Raw genomic sequence first — 18,986 nt, forward strand, 5'->3', positions numbered from 1 at the left:
ATTTACACTGTCAGTCTGTTAATAATGATTAGGGCCTGTTTTTGAGTTTTAAAGTTGATTGGAATTGGCTCAAAATGTTGAATTCAACTAAATTTTAGGAAGTTAATTGGATTGGGCCTTCTCAAGTCACTTATGAATGCTGCATAATCTAGACTGATAAAATGTTTTACTTTCACTCCATTTTACATCCTTTTCTCTAAACGGACATGTGCAGCACTTTACGAGCTATAAGCGATGCAATAGTGATGATACATATACCTGGACACGCACACAGCCGGTGGCACGGACTTTATGGCGTATATTACACTGCAGTGTGGGATGCTGAGCTCTTTATGACTTGGACATTACTCATATCCGAATATAATATTCATATATTTTGTGTCAGAGGGTATGCTATTATTTCAGCACTGCTATATAGAGGCTGTTTATTGCCCCATCATTTCAAGCTAGTGTTTTAACGTTTTTATGCTGACACAAACACACACAAGGGTTGCAAACCTTCCATTAAGGAATGTCGAGTTTTGTGAATTTGTGTGCTGTATTGGAAGATTTTAGTGTGTGTGTCTATAGAGTCTATGTATGAATATTTGTTTGAGCCTCTGTGTTGTCCAGATTTGTAAATGCAATAAGAGCGGAGAGCTTCCATTTATCATTCTTTCATCTGAAAGGACATAAAATCAATCTGAACGCTCAGCACATTTCAGCCGTGTTCCTATTGAAGATCCACGTCAAACGTACCTGCAGGTGATTTGTCACTCAGCAATCTGCTGCATCTTCTCAGAAAAGAACATGACAGCCTGTGACAGGCTCATTTTACAGCATATGACCGAATATTAAGGGAAGTCTCTGCTAATTTATTTGAAGAGTACTTAGTTATATCACTCAGCTAAGTGAACTAGGACGGTTCACCCTAAAATGAAAGTTCTGTCAGCATTTACTCACTGTCATGTCTCTCCAAGTGCCTATTTCTTTGTTTTTTCAAACACAAAAGGTAAATTTATATGTTAATAAGTGCACTAGATCGATTTTTGTTTTGTTCAAATACATATAAATAAACTGTTGGTGTCCATTTGTAGATTGATGTTGTATTTATTGACCAGTTACAGGGAGCCGAAAGCTGCTTGACTCTAATGAAGTGGAATGAGAAAGGCCTCTGTGTGACTGTGTGTTTACTATACTTTGGGGACAAATCTGTCCACAGAGGTGAGCCAAATCTGATGAAACCTTCCTTTGGGACATTTAGGGATGTCCTTATTTAGAAAAATAAGTTAAACAAGTTAAATCAGGGTATGGATATTCTGTAGCAGTTAGATAAATGTTATATTAAAGCTATTAGAGTATTCAATACACACTGTCGTTCAAAGGTTTTGGATTACTAATATTTCTTTCTCTTATGCTCACTAAAGCTGCAAATATCTGATGAAAAATGTAGTAAAATTAGTCATTTTGTAAAATATTAGAACATATTAAAATAACTGTTTTAATATATTATGTAAACAAAAAGTTTTTGTTTACATAATATATGAGTGTGTACTGTGTATATTTATTATGTATATATGAATACAAACATGTATATAGATAAGAACAATGTTATGGTTATATATTAAATATATTTATATATAATATAAATGCATATACATGTAAATATTTTCAAAATATGTATATATGTGAATGTGTGTGTATTTATATACTGTATACATAATAAATAAACACAGTACACATCCATATATTATGTAAACAAAAACTTTTATTTTGGATGCAATTAATCGGGATTAATTGTTTGACAGCACTAGAATATATATAAAATGTAATTTATTCCTGTGATGGCAAACCTGAATTTTCAGCATCACTACTCCTGTCTTCAGTATCACACGATCCTTCAGAAATCATTCTAATATGCTGATTTGGTGCTCAAGAAACATATTTCTTATTGTTATCAATGTTGAAAACAGTTGTGCTGCTTAATATTTCGGTGGAAACCATTTGTTCAGCATTCTTTGATGAACAGAAAGTTCAAAAGAACAGCTTTTACTTGAAATAGAATTTCTGTACATCAGTCTTTACTGTCATTTTTGATCAATTTAATGTATCCTTGCTGAATAAAAGTATTGACAACTTCTTATTGACCCCAAACTTTTAAACGGTCATGTAATATATTCAAACATACTTTTATGCTAAAATTCAGTAGGGAGTGTTTAAATAGCTAACGTGTGTGTTTGAGCATAAGGACATAGATCCTTAGTGGATGAGTCAGTATGTGTTTGAGAGAAAGGGAGTGTGAGAAAATGGCTAGTTTTGTGCGTTACTCAGGAATGTTTTGCTTTCTGGTTGGGAGGACGAAAGGTTACACCATTTTCTCTGACTCCAGCTCCTCTGAGCCAACAAGAGACGGCCCTCTGAATTCCTCTATTTCTTCCTCTCTCTCACACACACACACACACACAGCGTTAGCCATATGTGTTTGTGAGTCTCGGTGTCAGATCCGCTATGTTAGCACACTCTCACCCTGCTCTCTTTAGCACAGGTCAGTAGTATGAGGTCACTTCCTGCATTAGCCGAACAAGCATATGTGTGAGAATAAGTTGAACCATGTGTTTCATAGTACGATGGTCACCTTTGTACCTAGTTTACTGTGTTTGGATTGGCATGGTGGCTTATATAAAGAAATACAATGTCGATTACCACAAGAAAATGATATCTATTTGTCTCTTCTTTGAAAATGCAAACATTTGGGTTACAATGAGGCAATTTCAATAGAAGTTAACATTTAAATACTATATTAGTCATAAAGCCACAAGATGTAAACCGTACTCATGTTAAAATAGTTTTTTGAAAAAAAAAAAAACGCTTACTATCATTTTGTCACTTTATATCCTGTTTTACACCTTTTTTTTCATTACACCATATTGCTATAGTCCCTCTAAAACCTTAAAATGACAGTAAAATTATTTGAACACCTTGATAGATCAAATAATACACACGTTTTAACAGAACAATTTAAAGAACTTCACATTTCAGCTTTTAAATCCTTATATTAAAAATCATATGTAAATGCCTCACTGTAACCTCTATTTTGTATTAAATTTAAATATGAGTCTTTTTTTAATTTAATTTAATTTTATTTTATTTTGCGTCAATCAGCATTATATGCTCTATTGAGCTTAACTTGTATTGAACCCAGAATATTCCTTTAATTCTACAATATCGGCTCAAAGACCGAATCCACATTAAACTGCACTGGATTGTACAGGATAGCCAAGATTAATGTGCTCCTCCACTCCTCCTCTATGCTCCCGTGGGCCGTACTGTCTGTCTGTACATCTGCTTTAGTGCTCTACTAAGAGATGAGACTCACGGGGTCCTCATCTGTGAACAAAGCACTTTTATTGCGTCTGTTTGTCTATTTTATACTTTAATTATGTGTTTTGTGTCGTTTAAAGTGCTGATCGCTCTAGATACGCCATCGCTATTATGTGTCATTTCATTGTTTGAATGCGAACGTTGCTTCTTCTGTTGTTTTATCATGACAGCCCCGTCTTGGATATTAACCAATAGGGCGTGAACAGTATGGAGTGGAAAAGCGGCCTGCTGTCTGGATATTGCACTGTCTGGCCAACATACAGATACACGATGGAGGCCGCGTTCATAGATGCAGGAAATTACTCTGTGTGTGTGTGTTTGTTTGGTGTTCAAGGCTGAAAAAAGGAGATTAAAGGAAGAAAGGCAGGGCATAGAGTATGAGAGAGAGATAGAGAGAGCGAGAGATATCTGTCTGCAGTATCAGGTCTGTTTCTTTGTGCTGCTTCAGGGACTGGGAGTCTCTTATCATCATTTTCAATCATGTCTGGCTAATTAAGGAACCCATTTGCTTGAAATAAGTCGTTGCAGTTAAAGCGGCCACTCTCTGCAGTTCTCTTGTTTATTGACAGACCTGCACGAATGCTCCTTCTGTCTTCATACCACAGACAAACCCGCAAATTTTTCAGTCGCATGGGTTTGTTAGAGCACCCCTCTAAACACACACACACACCCACACACACACAGTCAAGATAATGAGTGCGGTGTGCAGTAGTGGCAATAGAGGGCGCTGTTGGGTTATCTTTGACTTATGGACTGTTTGTCAATGCACAATTCCAGTTTCATTTTTTAGGTGATATTCTCATTACCCGGTTTAACAAACCGCTAACTCATCCCACACTATCCCCTACTATATAGTATGTCAGACTTATTAGTATTCATATAACAGTAGCCGAAAAGTACCTGGATGATCTACTACTTCCGCTGGGATTATGAAGTGCGCATTCGATGTCATTCATTCTACCCATATTCATATTAAAAAACATATTTTTAACAGTAGGTAAGTATTCGAAGTAAGTTCATGAATCTACAAATGCATTCACCTTGAAGTAATTTGTCGTTATCAGTTTTAACCAGCTGTGTTTGATTTATCTTATCGTTAAATAGCATTGAATTTCATTCATGCAATGGAGAGATCCGATCAGGGTGTGCTGCTTTGTATCGTCTTGTGTGTTAAAACAACCTGACAGTACCCTTAGGGCTGTTGCAATGCATTATGGGACTTATTTAGGGAAGTAAGTGATTGACAGGCGGTTGTCATGGTTATATGACATCTCATGTTTTGATAATGGATGCTTCAGAGGGAATTCCTTTACAGTACTGTTACAGTAGCGCTCTGTCTCTCTCTGTCTGATGTAGAACCATGAAAAGGAGACGGCTCTGCATTGTGCGGCTCAGTACGGTCACTCCGAGGTGGTCCGTGTTTTGCTGCAGGAGCTGACAGACCCCAGCATGAGGAACAGTCGAGGAGAAACGCCGCTGGACCTGGCCGCCCTGTACGGCCGCCTGCAGGTGGTCCGAATGCTACTGACCGCCCACCCCAACCTCATGAGCTGCAGTACACGCAAGCACACACCTCTACATCTGGCCGCACGAAATGGCCATCACGCCACCGTTCGAGTGCTGCTGGAGGCCGACATGGACGTTAACACACAGGTCAGTGTGTGTGGGCACGATATCTTCTTCCTCTAGATCTCCACACACTTTACACACACCCTTTTCGCTCTAGATCTCAGTTGTCACGCTCATAGAGAGAGAGAGAGAGAGAGAGAGAGAGTGTGTGAATGGTTTAAGGGCTCAAATGGATGAATAATTAATCTAGCTGTGAGAGTAAGTGAAACACAGTAGAGGAACACTCTGTTCTCAGTCCAGGGTTTCCTCAGGCTACCCTGGTGTGTGTTTACTTTGTTATACTTTAGGGACTAATTTTGTACCAAGAAGTGACCTAAATCGTTCAAACCTTCCCTTTGGGAACATTTTGGGAGATCTGGGGACGTCCTCAATTGAAAAAAAGCAAAACAACAACAATTCGTAACTAAAATATAAATGGGAAAATAAATGAAAAATGACTTGTGAGGACGTTTGAATGTTAGGATTAGGTATAAAGAATATAAATGTTATGTTAGTATGAAAAAATTATTCTGTGTATGAGAGGTCCTCATTAATGTAAGTTTTGTGTCTGTGTTCTTGTTATATGTGATGTGGTGTCATGCTTAAAAGTGCAAGGTTTCCAAAATTAATAAACAGAATATAATATATAGGCTAAAACAGTGTAATTTGTCTCGCCGGTCAAATTTAATTGGGGTTGCCTGATATCAAGAAACATAATCCCCCAATCAGAGCATTACATTAGTGCAATACGGAAATATATGCTGAAATATAAGTATTTCAAAATATTTTATTTTTCTCAACTTGGCAACCATGCAACCATGCAAATACTCTGTCTCTACTCTGGAAAAAAGCGATGACTTTCTGAAAACACCAGAAAGCTTGCATTTTTGCGATCTCCAGTTTGATATTCCATTCACAGAGAAGTGTAATAAATCTAGTCTATGTTCATTCACAGGCCCAGGAGAGAGAGAGAGAGAGAGAGAGAGAGAGTGTGTGTATGAATTATCTCCATCTGTGCCACCACTTTTCACTATTAACAGTGAAACTGTGAGTTTAATTACTTTGAAAACAGTGATGTTATCAATGCATTGCTGAGAAAGATAATGTAGCTCTTAAGTGGTGAAGCTATTTTATTGATACAAATTGTGGGGCAGCGTTGTGCTTCAGTGAAGACTAGAATTAGATTAGAACGCTTCTCATTTAAAAAAAAATAATTCTTAAATATAGAAAGTGTTTTAATTTGTTTAAAGATAACTTACCAGCAATGTAAATAATATTTTATTGAATGGGTCTTATTATGCCCTTTTATAAAGTCTTGATTTGTATTTTTTGGGGGGTTGTACTAGGTTTTCATGTTTGAGTGTTCCTAAAACACTTAATTTTTTTTACATAGAATTTCTAGGCTGAACATATAAGAAGCAAAAATCTGAATATTGTACCTAGAGGGGGTGTATCTAATGGTCACATGAAACCTGTTGTTATACAGTGTTACAGTTATGGAAGCCCTGCATAATGCAGAGATCAGCTGCTTGCTCTGCATGGTTTGCAGAGTGTAATAAACAGCTAAATTCTGTTGAAGATACGCATCGTATTGTGGCCTCTGTATTGTGATGCATATCGTGATGTTGTTGATACACAGCCTTACTAAAATCCACACAGAACTCTTTAATAACCACACATCATAACGTTTTTATAATGATTTTCTTTAGTCTGCTGCTTTTTACACTCAACAATACAATTGGACAGAGGGAATAGTATGTATCATAATCTTAGTAAGAAAGCCGTTATATTAGTGAGAAATCCTCACTAATATAGCTTCAAAGCTTTGGGTGTTTTTTTGTTAGTATGGGATGTGTTTGTCCTATATGTCAGGCTATAGAGCTGTTTGTATGGACACTGTCTTTTTAGGCATTGTGTGTGTGTGTGTGTGATGGAACGCTGGAGGATTGTCTGTGTTTGAATGATTCTGTGTGTGAGAGAGAATGATCAGAGGAAGCTTTGATCTCAGAAAGCATGGATTCCCCATCCTCTGTCTCTACGAGAGATACAGTATTGAACACACACATATTTTAAACCTGTATAGTTACAATGCGACAAAGTCCCCAAAGACACACAGCAGATTGTTGCTGATGTGAAAGCATTTCAAAAAAGAAAGTATAAAAAAGTTATAAAAATTTAAGTTTACAGTAAAGATAAATGTAGTATACTAATTGTTTTTATTGTATATAAAATAAACATTTTATAAAATATGTTGCACTCTAAAATTGCTATAATATCAAAGGCAATGTCTAACCAATTCATGTTCCAAATTTGAAGTTGATATCACAAAAATTGTGGTTCCTGTGAGATTTTGTTTGGGCACTTCCATCAAAAATAGCCACTGGGTTACACACAAACTCTACAGATTTTTTTTATGCAGTTTTCAGTCACAAATCAATCATTTTCTGTCACAATATCACTTCTATTACAAAATATGGAACCTTGACTGTCAGACCTTTTTTGTCAAGATTACAAAAAGATTAGATTTTCTAAAACACAAGCCACAAAATCACAGTTTCTCTCTCTCTCTCGCTCTCTCTCTCTCTATATATATATGTTTTTATATCTTGATTTATACTTTATACTTGATTTATACTACAGGTGGCCATGCAGTTCTAAATGCTTCCTGTCAGCTAAACAAAGAATGTAGAAAAAGTTATCGCATCTAAATATTCACAACAAACACCCTTTCAAAATGGAACCAAGAAATAAGACCTACACTTTCACTGCTTCTCCCCACAGCTTCTCAAATGTTTGTAACCCCCAGGATACGTCGCCCCTTTTAGGATTAATATATAATTATGATATTATGAAAAAAAGACAGAATTTCTTCCCAAGAATGTGGAACGTCGGATCACATGACTCTACTGTTAGAATATTTCCTCTGAAGTAAGTGCATCTTTTATGATGCATCTCTCTAGTCTTCCATCTTCTTTCCTCGTCTGAGAAAGACACTCTGTCAATGCTTAACTTACAAGAACATTCAGCTGCAGTAGAACAGCAAGAAAAAGAGATGAAGGCAATCTGCTCTCTGCTTCTCAATTCCTGGAAGCACAGTGAGAGTGAATCGATTTCCTCCTCCTGGTGACATCAATAGCTAATCGCCATGGGAAACTCAACAGGAAGTGGTCCTCATCCAGAGGAGGGGGTCCCACTTCCCATCCCATTGTGGGCGCACTCATCCTAAACAGTACAGAACTCTGAGTTAAACATATCGGAACAGTGTGTTCTGCAGTCTTCACCTTGTTCATTTGGAACTAAGTCTTTTTAGTCATTCTGAACCATTCAGTGATCTGGACTGGAGTTTAACCTCAGGGTGAAGGATGAATATCTTACCTGCAACTATGTTTGGTCTTAGAGAGTGTGCTTTCTCTGAGTAAGTAATCACAGAGGATACGAGATCTTGTTTTGCATGTATGTCTTATAGACGTTGAACTTTTGTATCCTTAGATTCTGTGCATTTAAGGTTGAGAGTACATACATTAAAAAGAAACTGTATCTTTAGTACCATCAAACATGACCTTTAACCTTTAACCTAAGGTACTATTATCCCACATGTGTTAAAATGGCCCAAAAACGTTCCTTAAGGGACAGTCTTTCCACATAATTGTTTTCGACTTCTCTCTGATAACTGTCAGACTTGCAGGGTGTTTACAGGATGCATTCTTGTGTTCAAGAACATTATGATAAGCTGCATCTGAACGGAACAGAAATGTTGAAATGTTTTTATCCTCTTAAGGCCACACGAACAGAACAAGTTACTGCATACAAACACATATGACGTGCAGGGTGGTTTATTTGGAAAAAAGAACATGGTCTTGAGATATACTTTTAAAAATTCGAACTTCTTTTAACTTAAAGGGATAGTTCACCCAAAAATGAATGTTAGCTGTTAATTTACTCACCCTGAGGCCAGACGTAGGTGACTTTTTTCTTCAGTAGAACAGTAAAGATTTTTTGGTGAAACAGTCAAAAAAACATACAGGTAAGAGCAAATTAAAACCCATGGCTCCTGACGATACATTGAGATCTTATGAAGCTAAACAATCAGTCTGTGCAAGAAAATGAACATTATTTACAACATTATTACCTGTAATCCACAGCCTGGGCAAATGGTCACCTACATCTTGAATGGCCTGAGGGTGAGTAAATTAACAGCAAATGTTCATTTTTGGGTAAACTATCCCTTTAACGAGCATTTTTAGACACAAGCGCAATAGTCAGTGTTTACATGGAAAAACAAAAATGAAACACTGTCTTTGAAATTCAATTTTTGAATAAAAATAAATAATAATTAAATTTTAATAAAGTTTAATTAAATTAAACTGAATAATTTCCATTTAAAATCCATTATTTTTGCCCTAAATCACTGTTAAAGTATACATAATGACTGTTTTTTCAAACTTCAAACTCATAATTTCTACTTTGTTCTTTCTTGAAGTGAACTTTTGCCTATTTGATGATAAGATTCACTGTTTTGGACAGCTGCCTCGAACTGAACGCGACATGTCCGGTGTGCAATACCTGGTGTTTTCTTATGAGGCATGGTGCCTCAGTAGGATTTCAGTAGGAATGATGCATCACTAGGATGTACAGTATAGGTAAAAAATTGCATGGGAATATGCAACCAAAAATTTAACAGGACTCTTTGGTGTAGACATTTGTTGATCATTGAGAACTTCCCAAAAGTTGTTCCATTTCAGAAATGTGCTGTGTTCTCACTTGATTTCAAATTGAAAATTATTTTTTTTTATACCATCAAAGCAGAAGTGCATTCCTACCTGCCAAACATTTTTCTAGTGTGTAAGTTCCATTGGTCATAAACATAGAAGCTGTACAGTTGCCAAAGACGTTAGAAAGAAAAGGAAGAAATTCAGTATGTACATTCACTTAAAAAAAGCACAAACAGAATGTAAGAATGCCTGGTAATGTTACACAGACATAAACTCAGCACTCTGGAGAGTCGCTGTTGTCCAGGAGCCAGATTAGTGCTGTGGCACCATTGCCAGACAAAAACAGTGTCTCAAACTTTTGCACTGAGGTAGTTTTGGCTCTCCCAGACTACCAGTGCTATTTTTGCAGCAATATGACATTGCAGGATTAAGTATCACAGTAGTAAGTCCCTGTAGTTCTTGTTTAATGTGTATTGCATCATCTCACAGATCCAGTAGTTCAGGGAGAAGAGCGAGTACTCATGCCTCTGGACTAATGAAGGCCGATGGGGGCCGATTTGATTGGGTATCGTTTGCGGTCTCCCGGTGGCCTATTAAATTGACCACGCTCAACTGTGCAAGAAGCTCTCTCACGATCGGTCTCGACTGCCGCTCGATCTCATTTGCCCATTTCTTTCCCTCTTTCAAGCTGCCGTCAGTCAGCCTCATAAATTCACTGCGCTACTGCCGTTAATTGTAGTACACTGAATAAATGTTTCCAGAGCTAAATTGGGTGTAGTTAAGTACTTCACAGTGAGTGTGATATAAAATACCCTGCCAGTCACCCCAGTAGACGACTGATAGACTGCGAGGGCTGCAGTAGTAAAGATGCCATAGAGTATAACTGCTATTTACTTCTTTATGTGAGGCATTAAGCTTAAAATATTGACTTAAAATCATTCTCTCTCTAGACAGAGAAAGGCAGTGCTCTCCATGAAGCCGCTCTCTTCGGGAAGATGGATGTAGTTCAGCTACTGCTCGACTCAGGTATGTCTTACAGAAGTGCATGTGTGTGTGTGGGGTTAGGATGAGGATGTTGAATGGCCATGGTTTGTTTAAACTACTTGTGTGACCTGTGACCTAACAGCTTCTCTGTCAGTTCCAGCTGTGGAACAGGAATTGGAGATTGGGGAGCTTCCTGTCATAGGAAAAGGGCGGTGCGATTGTTCTGTCGTGGTTTTATTGTTATGGAAAGTTTTATTCTGGGAAAAATGTTTTTGTTTTGTGTTTTGTCATGTTTTTGAGGGTTAGTGGGAAGGTGTCAGCCCTGATTGTTCTGTTATATAATTTCCATAAGACAAAAACTATTTTTAAAATTTGTTTCAGCTGGGTTTTTTTTTGATGCATTTTTTTTTTATATAAATAAAATATTAAAGAACATAGTGGAATATTAATTCAATTCAGAACATTCAATATTGATTGAAATTAAATTTGAGTAATTTTATTTAGAATTTTGAGTATTAAAAAAAAACATTTAAAGTTTCTGTCCAGTCTTATTCTTTTTTTTGTTTTTAAAAATATAAATTGAGTGTTTTGTGTCATTATAGGCAGATGTAATGGATGGTTTTGTGGTGTTGCATTATCAGGAATAAAATAATAAAATATGTTTTGTATAATAAATAAGTTATTATACAAAATATACAACATGCAAATTAAAAAACATTTATGAATATTTATGTCTAATTAAAGCTAATCTAAAACTAAAAATCTAAACTTTTTTTCCTCAGGGATTGATGCCAACATCAGAGATTGCCAAGGAAGAACTGCTCAAGACATTCTAAGAGAACATCCGTCGCAGAAATCACAACAAATTGCTTCTCTCATACAAGGTAAAGTATTTCCTGGACGCACACATTTAAACTTTTTTTTTGAAGCAAATAAAGCCCTTAAAACACACACAAGCACACTCACACACACGTGCACAAGCTGATGAGGGAGCGTGTTCTTGGTGGAAATCAGAAGGCGGATGCTTGCAGATTGATCAAATTTGTTTCAGGAAGTTTGTGTTAGATTGAGAACAATGGTCGTTTAGTGTGTATGAGAAATCCATGTTCCCTCACATTTCTCAAAAGACAAAAACAACTACAAATACTTAGAATACTGTGCCTTCTTGATGAGGTAAACATGGTTTAGGAATTATTACATGTTTATTACATTGTTATACACATATTATTACTACATTTTCAGCATTATAACATCTAGATGATTCTAAAGTTTGTTTGTCTTCCTTCATGTACTGATTCAATTAAACTCATTCTTTCCAGCAGAGTTTATAGAGTTTATATAGTACAGCACAGAAGACGTTGGGTTTTTGAATCCAATGTTCCATCTCTACTTTCAAAAACACACCCTCATAAAAGAATATGATGTGGTTATCTGGTTTTGAAATTAAATTCAGTTTAGCTCTCATGTTGTTTCCATCCACTTTATGCCCAGGGTTATACATTTCTGAGGGTTGTGAAATGCAGTCTTGGGAGTTGAAAATGTCTCTTTTTGACACATGTGAAGTCTAAATCACCAGTCATCCTACAGGACAGAGGCAACATTACATTTCTCTTCCCTGCTTCTGTGTGGTCAATGAACCAGAATCCCCAGCGTGAAAGGAATTTCAAACTCAAGCTTGCTGTGGTTTTATAATCTACAGTCTTTGACTCAGAAACTATTGTTTACAAGTTTACCATGTGGCTTGTGCAGCCTATAGTTGTTTAGAGCTACAATTACAGTCACCACATTTTGGTTTTCACCAGCATAAAGTGCTTTTATTTAACCCTGTGTAAAACCTGACATTTGAAATAATGGTCAGAAAAAAATCTGTATATTTTAAATTGAACAACATAAACAACAACAAATTTTGCATATGTGTTTTTTGTTGAGTATCATATTTGATACATACGCCTTTTATGGCCGTTTACATTTAGGTCTGCCACTAATGACTATTTCTATTTTGATTATCAATTAATCTAAAATCACAAAAAAATCTATAATTTTACTTAAGAATATTTTATTAAACTATATTTTATTAAAACAAATGAAATCTAAATTTCTATTAAATCCTTTTTTTTAAAGCAAAAGTAAAGTGCAACATAGAGTGCAAGAAGCAAGTGTCCATCTCAATCCAAATCACTGAAATCAAAGTTCAGTTTTATAATGTAAGAATGACAACATATTAGACTGTAGTGTCTAATATGTTAATAAGAATGACAACATATTAGACTGTAGTAGACATATTAGACATAGTAGACTGTTCTAGTCTACTAATAATAAAACTAGATAGTAAAGTTTGGATACAAACTTTAAGTTGGCTTGAAAAAGCCTAGCCAGAAAGTTTGTAAAAGTTTTAAAAGCTTGAAGTTTGAAGGTTTTCAGTTTGAAGTAGTTTGAAATATGTAAAATAGTTTTAAAGATTAAAGTTTGAATGTTTTATAGGCAATACAGTCTATCAGAAGAACAGACACAGAAAAACAGATTGCTGGGGTACCTGGGGTGGCTTCTAGGGTGGTTGCTAGGGTGTTTCTAGGTTACCTGGGGTAGTTGCTAGGGTGTTGCTATGTGGTTGCTAGGGTCCTTGGGGTGGTTGCTAGGGTACTTGGGGTTGTTGCTAAGGTGTTGCTAGGTGGTTGCTATGGTACCCGGGATGGTTGCTAGGCTGTTGCTATGCGGTTGCTAGGGTACTTGGGGTGGTTGTTAGTGTGTTGCTATGCGGTTTCTAAGGTACCTGGGGTGGTTGCTAGGATGTTGCTAGGCATATGCTATGGTACCCGAGGTGGTTGCTAAGGTGATGCTAGGGTACTTGGGTAGTTGCTAGGATGTTGCTAAGGTATCTGGGGTGGTTGCTAGGTTACTTGGTGGTTGCTAAGGTGTTGCTAAGCGGGTGCTAAGGTATCCGGGGTGGTTGCTAAGGTGTTGCTATGCGGTTGCTAGGGTACTCTGGGTGGTTGCTATGCAGTTGCTAAGTTAATATTAGTGAGTTGCTAGGTGGTTGCTATGGTACCCGGGTAGGTTGCTAAGGTGTTACTAGCATGTTTTAGCATGATTAGCAAAGTTACCATCATGTCTTTAGCATGATTAGCATGTTACTAACATGTTGTTAGCATGATTAGGAAGTTACTAGCATTATTTTAACATGATTAGCAAGTTACTAACATGATTCTAGCATGATTAGCATGTTGCTAGCATGTTCAGCAAGTTACAAGCAGGTCTCTAGCATGATTAGCATGTTGCTAGCATGATTAGCAACTTACTAACATTATGTTTGCATGTTTCAAGCATGATTAGCAAGTTACTAGCATGTTTTTCTTTTTAAAGGAGTATTTACCAGAAATATTATTTACCAGAATTTATTTAGGAGAAAAATGTAAATGTGCAGTATTTCTGAAAATAAATAAATAAACAAACACTTAAAAAATAATAATAAAATCAATTAATTGGAGATGCTTTTGATTATTAAAATTTAATGGAACCATTAAAATGAAATCCATAAAATAATGGAAAACAGAATTTGGTAAAGATAAAACTGTAAGACTCAATTAATTAGACAGGCTTTTTGATTAATAAAATTGAATTTAATCATTAAAACAGAGTATAGAAAAATGAAAATGGAAAAAATTGAATTTGGAAATAAAACTGATTTCATAGGGCCCTATAATTTAATTATTTTTTTGTGGTAATAAAAATAGATGTAAGTGAACAATAACCTTTAAAATTACTTAAAATACATATATAATAGCAATGATGCAATAATAATTAGTTCAAATAAAGTATCAAAAGCAAGAAATCATATGGTTTTATTGAACAAAACTGTTAAAATACATAATGAGAGCTAATGTACATTACGCATTACAACAATGGCCTGCAGGGGGCGGCAGCGGCCTGACGATTGTTTTTACACATTACTGCGCAATCTAATCCTTGTTTAATATTGACCAAGCACCATTTAATTCAAACGTCCACTTAATCTTTAATATTTGGCCATTTCGTCAGGACAGAAATGCTATAGCTATTGTAATTAAATACAATGTGGACATCAAAATGTGTAAACTCAGAGTGAGGGTTTGAGCTTTTATTTTGAAATAAATCTCCTGTGTTTGCGTAGATTTATAAATAATTTACCTTACAAATCTGATGAAATGGCCCACCTTGCATTCCCAGATGAACGTTATAATAAACCCAAACTCACAACAATATGCAGAGATGGAGTTTGAGACGCTCCACACATGTAAATGATAACAGTTTCTGTGAAACTACTGTGAACGGAGCTGCTGTGTGACACACGTACGTAACCTACATGCATGTAAATAATTAAAGCGCATATACTGTATTGGAACTGCATCGCATATAATTATTTAATTAAATCGTAGCGTTTGTGAATTCACAATTATGCTTAATTCTGATTTTTTTTAATGGGTTTAATATATTATGCAGCCTTGGAAAACAGTCTAATACTGTGCTTTTATGGATTCCTGAGCCCTACTTACAAAATACACCTCAGTTTTATTCTAAAATATGAGAAAAAAATATGCAGTTTGGTGCAGTTGCTAATATTTACATTGCCAAAAAGTAATTCTGGTTGCTTTGAATGTAAATTAATGAGATCTTTTTAACGATATAGCAGACTACTTACATAAATGTATATAAATATTAGTAAATATCAGTTGTGACTCTGTCAGTAAACACTCTATAAGTAAGGGATAATCAACAGCTAGCTGTGCATTAAACGATTTGAATGCACGACTTGGAGGCGAAGAACCACCCGATGCGCAGCGGAGGGTGGTTGCCAACGCAAAGTGCATTCAAATCGTTTAATGCACAGCTAGCTGTTGATTATCCCGTTTATGCCATGGTCATTTGCCAGCATTCACATTTTAAAGATGTTAATAATATTTGCGCTGCAATATTTGACCGGAACGATAAAAAATAACGGTTATTTTCGTCTGTATTACTATTCAACTGTAACTGTATGTTACTATGGTTACCAATGTTTATAGGAAGCGCATTAATATGGAACGTGATTAAACTGACTTGGAACTACCTGTGCAGTTCAACCAATTTAATCAACACCTGCCAGCCAATCAGAATCGAGTATTCAGACAGACCATGGCATAACTCCCAATAATATGCCTTCGTAAGATGATACTTATAATGCAGTGCAATACACTGATGATTAAGAAATGTACTAACAAATGTTCCTCAAAAGCCTGATGTGTATCTCATTTGATTTTTTCGGGCACACTTTATTTTTAAGGTCCAGTTCTCGCCATTAACAAACCATTAACTTCTAATTTGCTGTTTATTAATAGTTATTAAGGTAGTTGTTTTTTTTAGGTAGGACTAAGGATGTAGAATATGGTCATACAGAATATGTGCTTTATAAGCACTAATAAACAGCCAATATAATAGGCATGCTAATAAGCAACAGATGACAAGAGGCATGTAATAGATGGTTTTTCATCAAAAGTTGATCTGAAGTTAGGACATTAGTGGTCTTAGAAATTAGCTTTTCAAATATGATACATCTCCAGTGTATTTTTGTGGTTGTGTTTGTTTGTGTTCTATAAATTCATTTATCTCTATCTCTCTAGATTATATGATGTCGGATTGTGACAAAGGGAATTTCCACGAAGATTTTGCCCGTCAGTTTCCAATACCGACACCACGCACATCAATACCCTCGCCTGTGCCATCCCCGTCTCTACGGCATAAAAGTAAGTGTGGATGTATTTTTATGAAAACTAAGTTCTTAATGCATTCGAATAAAATCATCACAGAATAATTGCATTTAATACATAGAAATATGCTATTTTAACCCCTAAATGTAATTGTTCATTTACAAAAGTAAACATGCTCCTTCTCTCAAAGAGAATGACTGCTGCCATGTGTTTCATATATTTTAGTGTGCAGTACGACACCCAGTGGTCAAGTGATAGTATTACAGTGCATTGTCTGCTGCTTTGTCTTCCTCTGGCAAAGGTTTTACTGTTCAATCCAGTGTTTGCACACATAAATCACTTAAGCCATTCATCATCATGTTCTTAATTTAAAAATAAATCATATTTTGCCAAGTTTTTCATAACAAGAAAACAAATAGTGACATAAAAGACTATATGTTTTGATCAGTGCATGTTCATTATAAAGAAAGTGCTGTCAGCAGCGCTCCTAGTGGGCAGATGTTGCAGTGCACCCCCCTCTCATTTGGTCCCTTTGTGGTCTGTATACTGCTGGATGTGCGTCTTTCATTCCAGCTGGGGCAGCATTTTGGTAATGATCACACAGGTCAGTCTGAGAGTCTGCCAGCCACAAAATGACTGTTAGTACACATCAGCACACTGAGCCCATGCAAAAAACAAGCATTTGTCCCAGATTAAATATTGAAAAACAGACAAGAGAAAATAAAAATAAATAAGACGGATGTTGTGATGTAATAACCATTTATTTAAAAGCTCTTGTAGAGAATTTTGATGTGCTTTTGGTGTAATGATATAGTCCGTAGTTACATAAAACTTCAATTTTATTTAATAATATTGTGCTTGTTTGATTTGACAAAAACTGTACAGTTGTATTGCATAATTGTATGGGGATATGATATATACAATAAATAAAGTGAAAATGTTTTTGTAAAAAATTAAAATGGTAAATGTAAAAATGTATCATTTGAATTTAGTAATTTAGAAGAAAAATTAATAAGACTAAATGAGACTGAGTATTAGTGATGAAGATCGTCACATTACACAGATTCAGGTCTTTCATACTGCGGCAGGCTGAGATGTACTATACTGCTATCCATTAATAAGAAAGATAATTTTTCATGTTTTACCATAAACTCATTATTCTATCATTTAAATTCACGGTTTGCTCTCTCTCCCTCTTTCTCCTTCCCTTTGTAGATGACGCAGTAACGGGGGAGTTGTCCAAGTTGCTGAATGAAATAAAGATCTGCCGTGATAAGGATTGCTCCTTTGAGGAGCTGTGTCAGACCATCTCTTCTCACTCTCAGTCCATGGAGAGCTTCGGCAGTGGGCGGCTGTCTGACGAGGAACGGAACGGCACTCTCACTCGAATAAACAAGGTGTGCATTAAAAAGAAAATGCAGTACAGTAAATGGCTTTCTTTGCTGATTTTGAACAGTTTTTTATGCAGGTAAAGAAATGTTTTATCATATACTGCCCCTTTAAAATATCAAAAATGTTTCTGTTCTTCAAGAAAATGAAATTAGTGACATCAGACGATTGGCATTCTAATGAGCTTTGAGTAATGATGAGTATTTCACTGTTGATGCAGTACTTCACTATGGCCAGCAGAGGGACCTAAACACTGTGTGCATTGCAGGGCATCCCTTCTTTTTATATAATCTCATAAATGCATATTTATAGCACTAAAACAGCCCCCGATTTAATCACTGACGTTATTCAACACAAACAGAATCATATTTTTGATCACAATGCTGGCTTGTGAATTTAACGTTATGTAATGGATAGAATGTGTAACGGAATGGTCGTTTGCTGAAGGTGTCATGGTTTGGCTGTCACAGCGGCCACTGGATCACAGTTTACTCTGCTGTGTTTGTTTGATCAATACAATTAAATGTGGAGTTGGGTCAATCAATCAAAGTCTGCAGAGCCCAGATAAACAAGCAAAGACACGCACGCATACAAACACTCTTCTGAGCCGTTCCGGTCGATTCCAGTCACATGTCAAAAAACCCCTAAGACTTGACCGCGGGTGTTGGAGTTGTTTGCAAAGTCTGTAAAAGTGTTCTGGGAACAATTACTGGCTATACGTTTTACCTGCCAGTCACAAAACAGTTTTTTATTATCTTTAATTAATAATGGCATATTTTTTTGCAGATGTCTGAGGAATTATTTAGATATTTGCAGCAAACGATCATTGTTTCACATACTAGTATCATAAATTAAATACACATTGTATTTGTATGTGATACTTGTATATGGTCATATATTTCAGTTTTCAGTGGCTCAACACTAGGAATGTGTTTCAACATGGAGTTCTGGAGCTACAAAAGAAGAAATAACTCAAATTTTCAGCAAAAGAATCAGACAGAATGGGAGAGTCAGACTATTATCAGCACATATTTAAACCATGAATCACGTTGCGATTCCTCTAAAAAGTCACAGAAACACTGTCCAAAAGTCACAGACAAGTGTTCATGTTGGACCGTAGAGTGAAACAGACGCTTTTCAAAAGTCCAGTTAAAATAAGTTCACTTTTGTACAGTACAGTTCCTATGTACTTAAATAAGGAACATCCAGAACA

At 36.0% G+C, this 18,986-nt stretch overlaps 1 protein-coding gene across 6 annotated transcripts in view; it reads left to right on the forward strand.

Annotated features, from left to right (window-relative positions):
* Positions 1-18,986, forward strand: part of anks1b (ankyrin repeat and sterile alpha motif domain containing 1B) — a 180,524-nt gene that overhangs the window by 45,636 nt on the left and 115,902 nt on the right. For 5 of the 6 annotated variants that reach the window (XM_058772300.1, XM_058772299.1, XM_058772298.1 and 2 more), the window contains exons 4-8: positions 4,717-5,013; positions 10,631-10,706; positions 11,447-11,548; positions 16,298-16,420; positions 17,600-17,781. In XM_058772300.1, coding sequence (XP_058628283.1) covers positions 4,717-5,013; positions 10,631-10,706; positions 11,447-11,548; positions 16,298-16,420; positions 17,600-17,781 — 780 coding nt within the window. Of the gene's footprint in view, positions 1-4,716; positions 5,014-8,212; positions 8,384-10,630; positions 10,707-11,446; positions 11,549-16,297; positions 16,421-17,599; positions 17,782-18,986 lie in introns of those variants that run through there. The other variant, XM_058772304.1, reaches the window with a different exon arrangement.

The sequence above is a fragment of the Onychostoma macrolepis genome, chromosome 04, assembly GCF_012432095.1.
Source record: "Onychostoma macrolepis isolate SWU-2019 chromosome 04, ASM1243209v1, whole genome shotgun sequence".
In the NCBI taxonomy this organism is placed as follows: Eukaryota; Metazoa; Chordata; class Actinopteri; order Cypriniformes; family Cyprinidae; genus Onychostoma; species Onychostoma macrolepis.